The following is a 12855-nucleotide window of genomic DNA, read 5'->3' on the forward strand; positions in this document are numbered from 1 at the left end:
CTACATGAAATTACCTAAGGGTCTTTTGTGTTGTTTCATTGTAGATGCTATTAACGTTCTAACAGAGATGAAAGAGAAGGACGTTCCGATCTCTGATAGAACGGTTGCATCTTTTTTCCGCCTTCTTAACGCCGCTGCCATGCGAGGTGAAGTTGAAACAGTGAATCGGTTACACGAGACCATTGTGAACCTGGGGCTGGCAGAAACTGCTGCCCTTTATTCCCCTCTGATTACAGTTCACCTTGAAAAGTAAGCTATGTTTGAGCTAGATGAAACAATTTACGATAAAATATTTATTTGTTGTGTCACTTGTGTGTGCTGTGTGCAGTAGTTACACACTGGTGTTTGAAAGTGCTTTTGTACGTAAACTTGCACATGCTTACCATGCACACTTTGAGTGATCTCAGAGTACTGTGAATGCGTATCTTTTCATAAGGTGCTTATTGTCAGTTACACGTCACATGATGGTATCGTTGTGGGAACAACAGGTATGTTTTATGGACACACCAGAGGTGAAGTGGCTGTATTTTGAAATACGCTTGCAAATAAGATGGTTCTAAAGTCTGTTTGACAGGGTGGCTATTCAGAGCATGCTAAGTACACTCAGCTCTCATGGTTAAGTAGTATGTGTTTTCCCATCAAAACCATTATTTTGCTGAGCCATACAATAGATCTCAGGTGAGCTGAAGGGGTGTGTTTGGACACTGAAATATTTCCAATTCACACAATTATTCAGATAATTTGATATTACTGCCTATAGACTATGTCACTGAATTTAAATTCAAGAAAAGTACTGACTGGTTTCTCTACTGTGATTTTCCCGTATATACTTTTAACACCTTTTACCACAAAAAAGGAAGTTCATGCACTCGTTCTGGAAGGAAGTATCTGTAATTCCATGTGCGTTGTTCCTATGCATAACCTTTTTGATGAAGCAGGGTATTTAAATTAATGTATGTATGAACTATATAACAATTTCTAACTGAAATTGAACCAAGGATTCCTTTTCGCTTTTCCTACTGTATGCACAGTCTTTTTTTCAGCATGTCATTTATGTACTTGTTGGATTTTCATCTTTACAGCTACAGTGACTGATCAGTTTATTGCAGTTTGTTTCATGTATATTAAGTGTTCTTGGCTTAATATTATATTTAATAATAATATAATACCTATACGATACCATGAAATATTCACTTTTTTCATATGTAAGTCAGCCTCAAAGATGCATGTTAACATTTCTGTTAACATGTAATTCTTGTAGGCATTCTGGGTACTTTATAACATTTTCTGTATCCAAAAATTCTTGTCATAAAGATGGAACTCTTGGTGGATGCATGCGTGTTCTCTTTTAAAAATAGTATTTTAGAGAATCAGTCCTCTAGTTAGGAGTGTACAGTGTACACCTTTGCAGTCAGCAGCACTGCCTTGGTTATATCACAAGACGAGGCAGATGTTTATGAAGGTAATTTAACTGCCATCATATGTAACTAATGTATTGGAAAAATATCTTTGCTTTACAGTGCACAGTAAGAGTGGTTGCATATTACATAATTGCTTTATGCACACTGACATGTGGTAGTACTAGGTTCTCTTCACTTGAAGTGGTATGGTGATGTGATGTGATCATGTTTGGATGCAAAGGGGGAGAGGAAAGAGTGCTCCTATTTTATCTTGATTCCCGGATTCCCACATTCTTTTGTATTATAAATGTTTGGTAAAACTTCTTTTACAAACTTTGTTTCCTCTTTATAAAGAGACTTGATGAGACTAGACTCTTAAAGAAGAAAGTAATTCCTTCCTGTGGAACTGTATGACTACAAGTCATCAGTACTCAGCTGTATAACAATATATTTCGTTATATATAAATACCGTACAAAGAATGCTCATTTCCAATGCTTTTTTCTGCCTTCTTACCAGAGGAAAGACTTGCTTCCTCTCCAGTGTTGGACTGAACAGAAGGGGCAAGCTTTTTCCAGATAGCTTGCTTCGAAGGAATGACTGCATTTCACTGATTTTTATTGTGGAGATCTTAAGAGTTTTTGAAAGTTGAGTGACTGAAATAAGCATTAGTCATTTCTTTCAGCAGTAGTGCTTACTATTTGCCATCCTGCAGTTCAAGTATCATTACTGAAATGCTGTCATTTAGCTGCAGATCATCAGCATGGCTCTGAAATTAGCCGTGAAATGTTTTTTTTTAATGTTCCACAGCAGCGTTTGTGCTAGTGTTTTGTGTTCTTAAATTAATTCAAACTTTTTAATTGCTTGTAAAGGAATCTGATTTGCTTTTGAAGATCTCGACAATTTTGGGTTTAAAATGTTTTCATCTAACTCTCTTCTCTGTACCCACTCATGAATATTCTGCAATTCTTGTTAAGTCCTAGTGCACATTAAAAGTGAGACTTTGCAGCGGAGCATGGAAAAGAAAAAAAATAGAATTGTTGATTATTGCCTGCTCTTGTGCTATACAGTACTTTGATAATACCTATTTACAGCAGGAGAAATTAACAGATACAATAAGTACATGTAATTCTTTTTCTTCCAAGAAAGCTGCACAAGTCAATTTTCTTAAAACCAAAAACAGGAGTTTCCAACTTTAAGACAGGAACCACATCAAGTTTCTTATTACCATAATTTTATTATTGCTCCCCTTGTAAAATATTACCTCTGTGAAAGGAAACAAACCAGAACATCTTGAGGTCTGAAATTTACACATTCACTGTTTCAGAAGTGCTTTTAGGAGAGAGAAGAAAATTTGAAGGAAACCACTGAAAACACAGACCGTATGAAAAAAAATACTCTGTAGTTTTAAGTCACTGAGCACAAGTGGTGAATAGCTGTATTTTAAGAGATCAAAAGGCATAGCATGTTTGTATTTCTTTAAAAATCATTGGTGCATTTTAATATAGCATTGTCCATTAAAGTATTGTATGCTGGGTTGTGATTAATTTCATATAAAGCCATATTTAGTTTCTTATGTAGCAGATGGTGTGCATCCAGTGCCTTGACAATTTTTCGTCTTGTTTTCACAGAGTTAAATTCACCTGATTTTGTTTGAGGTGATTCTTTGGCACATACAAGTTACTTGAATTTTAAATTTACTGTTAAAAATAGACATCTTTTTAAATTAGGTGGTATTTTTTAGGCAAAAACATCTCTGATGGGGACAGTTTTTCAAATTTTCAGCGGCTTTATTTTAGATATTTGCATGAAAACTCCGTAGGTGTTGCAGTGAAATTAAGGATGTTTGGCTCTCTTACTCCATTATTGCAATTAGGAATTTAGCATCATTAGTGCCAAAGGACAAAAGTGTCTCATTTGCCCTATGGGGACAGGACAGTGATAAGATGATTTTTCGTCAAGGATCATTGGGTCGTAATTAAGTTACATTCATGGCTATTGCTTTTTGAAGGATGATTGGTAAATGACAGGCTTCATGTGCTCGGTACGGACAGTGTTCGCTAGGGTTTTTTCTCCCTCTGTCAGAAAATCCTGTTGAGTCTGATAATGTAAATGTGGCATTTTATTCTGAACAAAAGAGCAGGGAAATGAGCTATCTTGTCTAATCATTCAGTTGTTTAACACCGACTTCCAGTTTAGACTCAATTGGCTGGAAAGCACTTGACATGTGAAGTTAGTGCTGTTCGGAACGCATGTTTGAGTAAATTTTAAAGTAAGTGACAGCTAAATTGTACCTAGGGAAATTACAAAGCCTTCAACACAGTTAATTTTTTGGGGAGGATTAGTTGTAATTGCAACACCAGTCTCCTTGAAGATTCCTTAGTATAGCAAATGAACAGAAAAACATTTAGCTCTTTCAAGAGCCCGTTCTCTTTTAACAGAATAATTTTTGTAAAGCTGATTGTACCTTGCTGAATTGACTTCCCTCTACACTAACATCTGCTTCAGATTTGTAGAGAGGGATTTGTTTTACCCGTCTACCCTCCACCCCCACCCCAGAGAGTCCCTTTTTTCTTTCTACCTCTCTAGTGGTTTCAGGTTTGAGAGCTTTTCAATCAGTAAACCCCTTAGGTAAATTGCCACTTCACTAAAGCTTTATGCATAATGTTGCAGCACTTCATTCCAATTAAAATCAATATTTGGAGTCTTAGTTTTATCAGGCAGACTCTCTGGTTGGGAAAGTTGTTTATTACAAGTAAAAGGGTTAGCTTTAGTGCTGCCTTCTTGAAGCAAGAGGGGAGTGGCTTGCTGTAATTGAAGGGGGATGTTATAGCCAGGCATGGTGTTATAGCCAGTCTTCTGCAAACACTGAGACATTTAACTAGTTTTGTCTCCTTAGATAGCTTTGTGCAAGTAAAATCGCCCATGCAAATATTTTGGAGGTTTACACCTCAGGTATCTTGGACTTCATAGGCATCCCAAACAGAAAACACGTGAATCCAAAAACTTCTGTGATCTTAACTCTAGCTCCAATTTAGTTGAAAGATAATGCTGAACTGGGATTCCTGGGGGGTTACTTAAGGGGCAAGCATAATAAAGTCATGACTGAGGCTTTTCCTGTCATTTGAAAATAATAGTATAGCTTTGGTTTTAAAGGAACGTGTTTCGACACAGGGAAAAATACACAAAGCCTTAAATGTAATGGATATTAGCCTTGAACAAATACTGTCTGTGAGCAACTGAAAAAAACCCTGTAGAATCTGGCCAGCTGAAAATGAGGCACGGATCATGTGTGTTCACGTTTTAAATAGGAATTTTGTGTAAACTGCCCCTGGAAGTCAGATTTTCCTATGTGGCTATGAGTATATGGGCTTTATTTCTTTTGGGACTTGATCCATATTAATTAAATAGTAATTTTGGACTAGGCTTTTAATCTAGTCATGTAGTAAGTAATCCTTTGGCGAGATAAAAGGGTATTTGATATGCATAAGTTTCTACAGAAAGACTGCCAAATATTTTCAAATGCACAGCTGTTTATTAGCTTAAATCCTTGTGCCTAAACAGAATTTTCTTAAAATGTGGAAATTCTTTTTTGTGCAGCTTTCTTTTTTTTTTTTTTTTTCTTTTTGCGTTAGGGAGTCATAACAAAAAACACACTAAAATCTTACCTATACTTGAAATTTGAAGCTTGCGGTAGGTTTCTAATTTTCTTCCTGTTTTTCTAACAGGATTGGCTTACAAAAGTTGTTGCCGGTACATATTCAGAATTAATTGCAGTCAGTGACAATTGAGAAATAGTGCAGGTTGTTAAGTAAACCATTTTAACTCAAGTACAAGCATAAGATTTTTTTCTAATAGTAGTACAAATAATTTTTGTAGAAATACGTCCAAATAAAGCTGAACTTCTATACCTCTGCTATATATTTGTTTGTTGTCAGTTTTATTGTTGATCAGTTTATAAATGCTGTTCACTAGAAAACTCTGGATGACTGGTTGTTTGAATGCAACAGAACAAATACGTCAGATTTTGATAGATTAAAAACAAATGCCTGGTAAATGAGCGTACAAGATACTGACCTCCTTAAATACAGAGTTATTCGGGAACCTGTGAGCTATAGTACCAGTAACAAGTACAATATTTCCATTTTTGTAATCTTGGTCCTTTGCTGACTTTTTTCTCTGCATATACGGTATTAATGCCTCCAGAAGTATACATTTGGAGACTAGAAAACCCTTAATGCTTCTTTTTGAATGACATTCAAATTATTTGTTCATTTATTGATAGCTTTGACCTAAAAACAGTCACTTTAATCCTTTAGGAATACAGCTAAGACAATGCTATGGCTGTTTGAGCATCAATCTGAAAAGCTAGATTTATCACTGAAAACTTTAATTTGAATTTAATTTGAATGTATAAATGTTGTTGTGCCTCCTTAGAAATTGAGTAGTTCTCTGTAAAACTGTTTTTTTTTTTAAATGTTAACTGAACTTGCATCTAAAGCAGGAGAAAAATACTGATTATATAAAGCTTTATATCTGTCTGTGGTAACTACCATGGTATTTCTCTTTTATGACAGTAATCTAGCCTGCAACATCTACTTGCAGTTTTGAAATTAACCTGTAATTTAGTCTTCACCCCAAATGACAAAAATTCAAATGACTCCATGGGGTGCCAGAAGATGCACTGTAAACAGGGCTCAGTAAGGGGGATAAGGTAGAAATCCGTCATCTTAGGTGTATTTTCAGAACGCCAGTATCAGTGAGCAAAATGAATTCCGTGTTTTACTCAAAAAAGAAATAATCCAAAAAAAAAAGATGAAGATGGTATGTAGTAATCTAGATAGTTCATTCTTTGAAAAAGCAAAATGTGTGCTGCACGAGAAATCTCAGTGTGAGGAGGAGACATCTGACTTAACATGTTTTAACAGAATATCTTAATTTGTTAAGGTTGAGATGATCGATAATGAAGTTGCTTCAGGAATGCAAAATCATCATCTCAAGTCACTTTTATTATAGCCTTTGGCTGCTTCTATTAAGTAATCTTTCCTCTCACCTACTTCCACCACCCTGTATTTGATAGTCCTTTTGAAATCTAAAATATGGTCTTATTGACTGTTTGTACTTATTAAGTTTTGTGTGTGTCATCTTGGTTTGACTCATTTCATTTTGAACTTCTTCCTTCAAAGAGTAACTTAAACGTTGTTTACCACTGTTTCAGCGGTTGTCCTCTTTTTTTTATTGGTTTGTAATCCTTTGAAAAAGGGTCTGCAGCAGCTGACTTGGCTCTGTTAGTTGCACAGTTTAGGATGTTAAAGGTTACATTTGTTGGTTACTTTTTACAATTTCAAATCTGGTTGTTTTTATGGCTTTTCAGTTTCACATTATGATTAGCTGTACTTCTGAAGGCATTAATATTGTATACACAGCAGAAAAAAAATCACCAATGGACTCAGATAACAAAAGTGGAAATATTGTACTTGTTACTGGTATTTACTGCTGAAAGGCTTGTGACTAAGTCTGCATTTAAGGAGGTCAGTATCTTATGCACTAATTTACTAGTACCGTTGACTCTGTGTCATGGATAGGTCAGCACAGAGTACATTTTGGTACCTCAATATATTGTTATATTCAGTGCAAAAAAGTACACTTTTATTACAGAAAATATGCATTGGTTTCTGACCTTTATATAGAATGGGTAAATGCTAACCCTGCAATTGTGATGGAAGAAAAGGAATGGAAATAAACCTGGTGATTTATAGCTAGTCTGTAAAGGTATAAAACAAGCATAAAGCAATCTAAAGAGCTTTGTTTAACTAGGTTGACCCTGAGGATTTCTAATGAAATAAAAATGCTGTGGAAAAAAATTAAAGAGCTTAAAAATTGAAAATGTCTAAACAGAGACGTTTGGAGATAATGTATTCTGCACAATATTACATATTAACAAGAAAAACGGAACTCTTCAATATAAACAAATTTCTGTGGAATTGGTATTTTGTCACGATAGCATACGGCAGAATTTAAGAATTTTAATTCAGAAATTAAGAGTATGTAATGATGATGCAGCGCATTTATACCTTTGCTTAATTTGTAATGAACAGTGGTCGTGAACTCAAAAAATTACACAGCAAGGAGATTTGAGCCTAAAACTGTAGTTCTGTTTTCATTTATGTGGCTATCAAGCATACGTGATATTTGCTTGTAGAAAAACTTTACCCATTATTTGAAAATATCTAGAATATTGGGGATGGTGGGGGGGAATAAAATACTCGTCTGTATTACAGATCTGTGCATAAATTCTCCTTGAAATTTTCAAGACCAAAGTGGGTTCATAATAGTCTACTCCTGCTCAGTTTTTCTATTTACATATTTTTATTCTTTTTTTGTTTCTTTCCATGAGGGATGACATGCCTGCTGCTCTGGAAGCTTTAATGGGCTGTTACAAGAAGCACGGGAAAATTCTTCAGCTTCATAACATCTACTGTAGACTCATAGAGAAAGGAGATGCTGATCTTCTGCAAAAAGGTTGGTTGCATGTAGTCAAGTACTGTCCAGTTATACGGAGTGCTTTCTGGAGGTTTTTCTTCCATGATCATTTATAGCGTTTATGTCATCGGAAAGAACAAAATTTCATACCTTTGTGTTACTTTAAAGCATTTGAATGATGCCTATGTTTTTCAGATTGAAAAATGGATATTCATTTTAAATGGAGAAGAATTCTATTGTTTGGGTAATATAGCAACAAGTTCTCAAAGATTAGTGTTAATACTTGTTCTAGCTATATATATCACTTCTAAGAAACAACTTTTCCACACATATGTTTCTGAAACAGTTGTGTAGTTAAGAAAACCTAAATTCACGCTTGGCACAAGCCAAGAATGCCAACATAGTCTGTTTTGTTTAATGTAATTCAAAATGTAGTACAGCTCAACAGAAGAACAGTTTAAGCATGCTCAACCACAAAGCTACAGCAGATGGTATAATATGTTGTAATTGTTCCATACGCTTCAAAATATATTTCATGTATATACTTATGTATATATTTATGTACAGAGTTTTGTGATGCTTGGAAAAGAGAAAATATTAGTATTAAGAATATTTAAAGTATATTAAAATGCTTGAATTCATTTACTAAATTAATCGTCTTAATTTTCTTTTAGTTTCAGATTTTATAAGCAGAGAATATGGTGACATGATGGCTCTCTATGATCTCTTCTTTGCCTTCTTGCAAACAGGAAAATATAAAGAGGCCAGAAAGGTCATTGAGGTAGGATTTTAACTATAGTACTCTATTGATGCAGCCATTTAGACTCTTAATTAGAAACATTTAAAGTTTTTAACCTTTAATTAGACTTGTTCTGATTCATGTTAATAGAATTCAATCCTAATAATGAAAAAAAAAGCCTCGACCAGCTTTATTTTGTATAATTACAGTTCAGAAGGGAGACAGTCTTGTTATATATTGAAATTGTTTCCTCACGTTTTCAAATTTGCTGTTATATATCAAAATGATATTTGCATATTAAATATCGGATTGTGGAACAATTAAATTAAACTGGCATTCCTGGGTGTAAAGTTGCTAATCCTCTTTCCGAAGGAATTCTTTGTTCTTAAAAGCACTGGAATTTAATTTGCTGCAGACCATGCTCAGATTTATTTGTAATGCTTGTCTACAAGTTAATCAGCCAAACAAGTGCTGTCTGCTACTGTTTGGCATTTAATTTAGCATTTCTTTTCGCTCTCGCGCGCTCTCTCTCTCTCTCTCTCTTTCTCTTTCAGGATAGTAAGCAGCTTATAGGAAGTGGTAGGTGACAAACTTGGTCTATTTAGGATTAGTATATTTTATCTAGACTTGATTGAAATTGTGCTTACTGAAATTGATAAGTCAAAGGGGCAGCTGCAGAGTCTGCCCAGATTGTGATTATTTTTCTTCTTAACACAGTTGTATGTTGTTAAAATGCTGCATAAGTGTACAAGTTAATGTGTAGGAGGGGAGGGATCTTGCAGAAAAGTGATACTTAGTCCTTATCATTTTTGTATTATGTACATAACTCTGTAACCTGCTTTTTCTGTTTTTTTTCCTTCCTAAGATAAAGCTTGCCTTTTTTCTAGTTCTGTTAAATATTTGAGATACCAGTTATCCTTACTTGAATTATTATCCAATAGAAATCTTGCATTTAAAAAAATCTTTTAACTGAAGGTCTGCTCTGTGATAGAACAATACTTTTCCTGATTTAAGGAGGACAGAAGTGCTGAGCATCCTGTTAGATATTTTTGCTCAGAGATGGTCTTTTGGAGCTTAATCTAATAATACAGAAGAACTGAAATATTGGTATCTAACAAGACAGTGAGGAGTTCAGTTCTTTTAATAGTGATTAAAGTATATAGGATGTACAAGCCTGAAATCTCAGAACTGGAAGTAAGAGTTTCTTAGATACTGGCATTTAATTTCTCAGCACTTCTGTTGATGGCTACAGTTCAGCATTCATGAATTGGGTAGTAAGCAAGTGATCAAATTATTATCAAATTATAATAACTTAACAATTATATTATTTTCAGATTATTATTTGAAATTGTTGTTTTAATAGGTGCCAATTTTATCTCTGCACATATTCAGTATTTGGTGTTGGACTATCAAGTATCAGTAACCACAGACAGACATAAGCGTAAATCTGAGCACCTGGTATCTGGAGATGAAATGGAACTTCTCCTGTCTCTTTAGGCTCTTTAGAGTAGGATTTCCTGCTCTTATCTAGCTTCCATAAAGTATGAATTTGATCTTTGTATATGTTGTTGAGGAAAAAAAGGTTTAATTTTTTTAGGAATACAGAAATTTAGCTATGCATGTCATTTACCAGTGAATCAAGGGACACAAAATCAATCACTGTATTACGTGTTATTTTCAGGTATTTTTATGTAAGAATAATTTAGGTATTTTCCAATCATTTTTTTCTTCAAGGGCAAAAAAAAATCTTAATTCATATCTTGCTGGGCAAGAAAATAGTTTCAGTCCATAAACAAGTTACTATTTGCTTTTTTTGTTTTGTTGGGAAGTTGAAGGCATACTGCGTATAATATGGAAGATGGAGTACTGGTTGTATGTGTATCATTTTCTCCAGTAGTGTTTTTTGCAGCTAAATTTCTTCTGTTGCTGGCCATCTCAGATAGTTTTTCTATTTTCATTTCCTGTTGAAGAAACATTCAGTAAAGATTGATCAAATTTGGGGTCACTTGATCTTTTTAGAAGTAGTTGTATGTTAGACATGGATTGCCTGTCAGTGTATACTTTATCATGTGTTGCTGATTATAGTGATCAATTGATTTTAGTGGTATCATTTGTTATTGGAGTATCTGAAGAATTAATAAAGAGTATCTAAAAGGGTAGGAATGAAACCGGGAAAAAAAATCTGTAGGAGCTAAGGAAATGAAGACTGTGGAGGTTATGGTCTTTTAAATGGGGTGCTTTTTATTGGAGACCACTGTCTCAGCTTTCTCTTGTTACTTTTAGAAATCAGAGATTTGTTGGATGCTCCTGTGAAAGTGACAACTGCTGCTTTGAAAAATTTGCAACTCAAACCCCTAGGAAAAGAAAATAACTCTTAAATCTCAATCTTTGATAAAATACAACTGAATGACAATAGTGGAAAAAGAAGGGAAGATTTAGGTGCAATTATATATAAAAAAAAAAGGTGGGGGGTCAGTTGTGTATGTACATAATCTGGTAACAAAAATGTGCATGCATATATATATATATAAATATATATATAAAAGCTCATGTTGTGGGATGTTGTCATAGCAAGAAAGCTGAAAGCTCTGGGGCAAAGCTGCTTGTTGGTAGGGCAGGAAGACTAAGTAGAGAATGATAGCGTAAAAGACAACTAAAGATTAATTGATGTGGCCAAAGAATGTGCCTGACTAATACCAGACCAAGTAAATTGCAGCGCGTAGTTTGGTGCTGCGATTCTCTCTTTGAGGCAATGCAAGGTGGAAGAGAAACTACGAGAGAAGACTTGAGGCAGAAGGGCCAATGCAACTAGGTTCTGAGGCTTCATAGCATGGTTGGTAAGGTAATAGTTTGCAGTGTTGATAGACTCTGGTTAAGGTTTTGAAGTCTATTCTCATTTGTTTTGTGTCAGGTAGCTAGACAGAAAGCCTCTTTCGGAGATCAGACCTTCAAATGAGGTAGCTTCAGTTTGTCTGCAAAGCGAAGGTGTGCTTTATTGTAGCCATGTCTGGTGATTACTGAATGCTTGAAGTTGTGCTTGTAGAAGGATGTGGTGGGAGATGCTCTTTTGCCTCACGCTGGGAAGTTCTACTGTTGGGTGCATCACAGCGTGATTTAGTCTTCAGTTCTTAAGTGTGCGTCATATGATGTGTCAGATTTTGTCATGAGTCCTTCAGAAGTGATCGTATCAAAACAGACCGTGATACCCCTCTCTTCTTGTCCCTTACCATGAAGTCACCTACTAGCTTGCTTTCCCTTGGAGGAGCATCATCATCATCAATTGTAGCCCTAGTTACATAGGACTTTTTCCCTTAGTTATAAAGGCAGTTTAATTGACATTTTGCTTTTGATTTTTTCTTTTTTTTTCTCATAAAAGAGAGATAATTAAGTGAATAAATTTTTAGTTTTAACGGGTGATACTTAAAGACTAAAAGAAACAGATGAATTTTCCAGTAAAAGGGATTCAGACACAATTACCTTCTAGAACAATATTTTCTTAACTAGTCTTCTAAAATGTTGTCTCATTTTGATAATATCTAATCGAATTTTCTCACAGAGGGTCATCTTTATACATGTTGCTCCATTGCTCCAGGTAGTAGAACTGAGAGTCTGGAAGAGTTGCATGGCCTGGTATTCTTTAAGTCTGGTATTTAGGTGGCAAGAGTATTTTCTAGAGCCTAGTCCCCAGAATCCCTTTCAATCCATAGTTGCTTACTTCTTGTAAGAACTGGAAAATCTGAATTCCCTTATTTTTACTCAATTGTCAGCTGCCACTGTTGCTGTTTTATTAGACTTGATCTAGCTGATGGTTGAGAGCTGGACTGATGTGAGGGTCGTCCAGGAGAGACCTGAGATGAAAAGGGAGGATTACACCACCTTCGAGGAATCTGCTTCCTTCCTCCCCTTCACCTGTTATTTTCCTTGCGCGGTACATGGAGACTTAAAAATTAATTACCTAAACAGTTATAATATAGTTGTTCTGTGTCACTTGGGATCAATTTTAGCTGTTCATTCATCTCTGAAGTTTGCAGTGAGATCTGTAGCTGTTCACCTGTGTGATGGTTGAGTATTTCTAGACTTGCACTTTTTCATTTATTATACGTGCTGAATGCTCTTATCAAAATATTCTCTGAATCTGTGTGAGATGAAGTCGTGCCCATGGTCTAGACAACCCACTTGGCTCTTTGTGGTAGACTCGCAAGACTTGTACATTGGTAAGCACTGTAACAGTCCTG

General features: G+C 35.2%; 1 protein-coding gene across 2 annotated transcripts in view; it reads left to right on the forward strand.

Moving 5' to 3' along the window:
• The window catches only part of LRPPRC (leucine rich pentatricopeptide repeat containing), a 93184-nt gene that overhangs the window by 42191 nt on the left and 38138 nt on the right, over window positions 1-12855 (forward strand). For both annotated transcript variants that reach the window (XM_040551081.1, XM_040551080.1), the window contains exons 23-25: window positions 45-249; window positions 7796-7920; window positions 8556-8662. In XM_040551081.1, the coding sequence (XP_040407015.1) occupies window positions 45-249; window positions 7796-7920; window positions 8556-8662 (437 nt within the window). The remainder of the gene's footprint in view (window positions 1-44; window positions 250-7795; window positions 7921-8555; window positions 8663-12855) is intronic.

The sequence above is a fragment of the Cygnus olor genome, chromosome 3 (assembly GCF_009769625.2).
Source record: "Cygnus olor isolate bCygOlo1 chromosome 3, bCygOlo1.pri.v2, whole genome shotgun sequence".
Classification (NCBI taxonomy): domain Eukaryota; kingdom Metazoa; phylum Chordata; class Aves; order Anseriformes; family Anatidae; genus Cygnus; species Cygnus olor.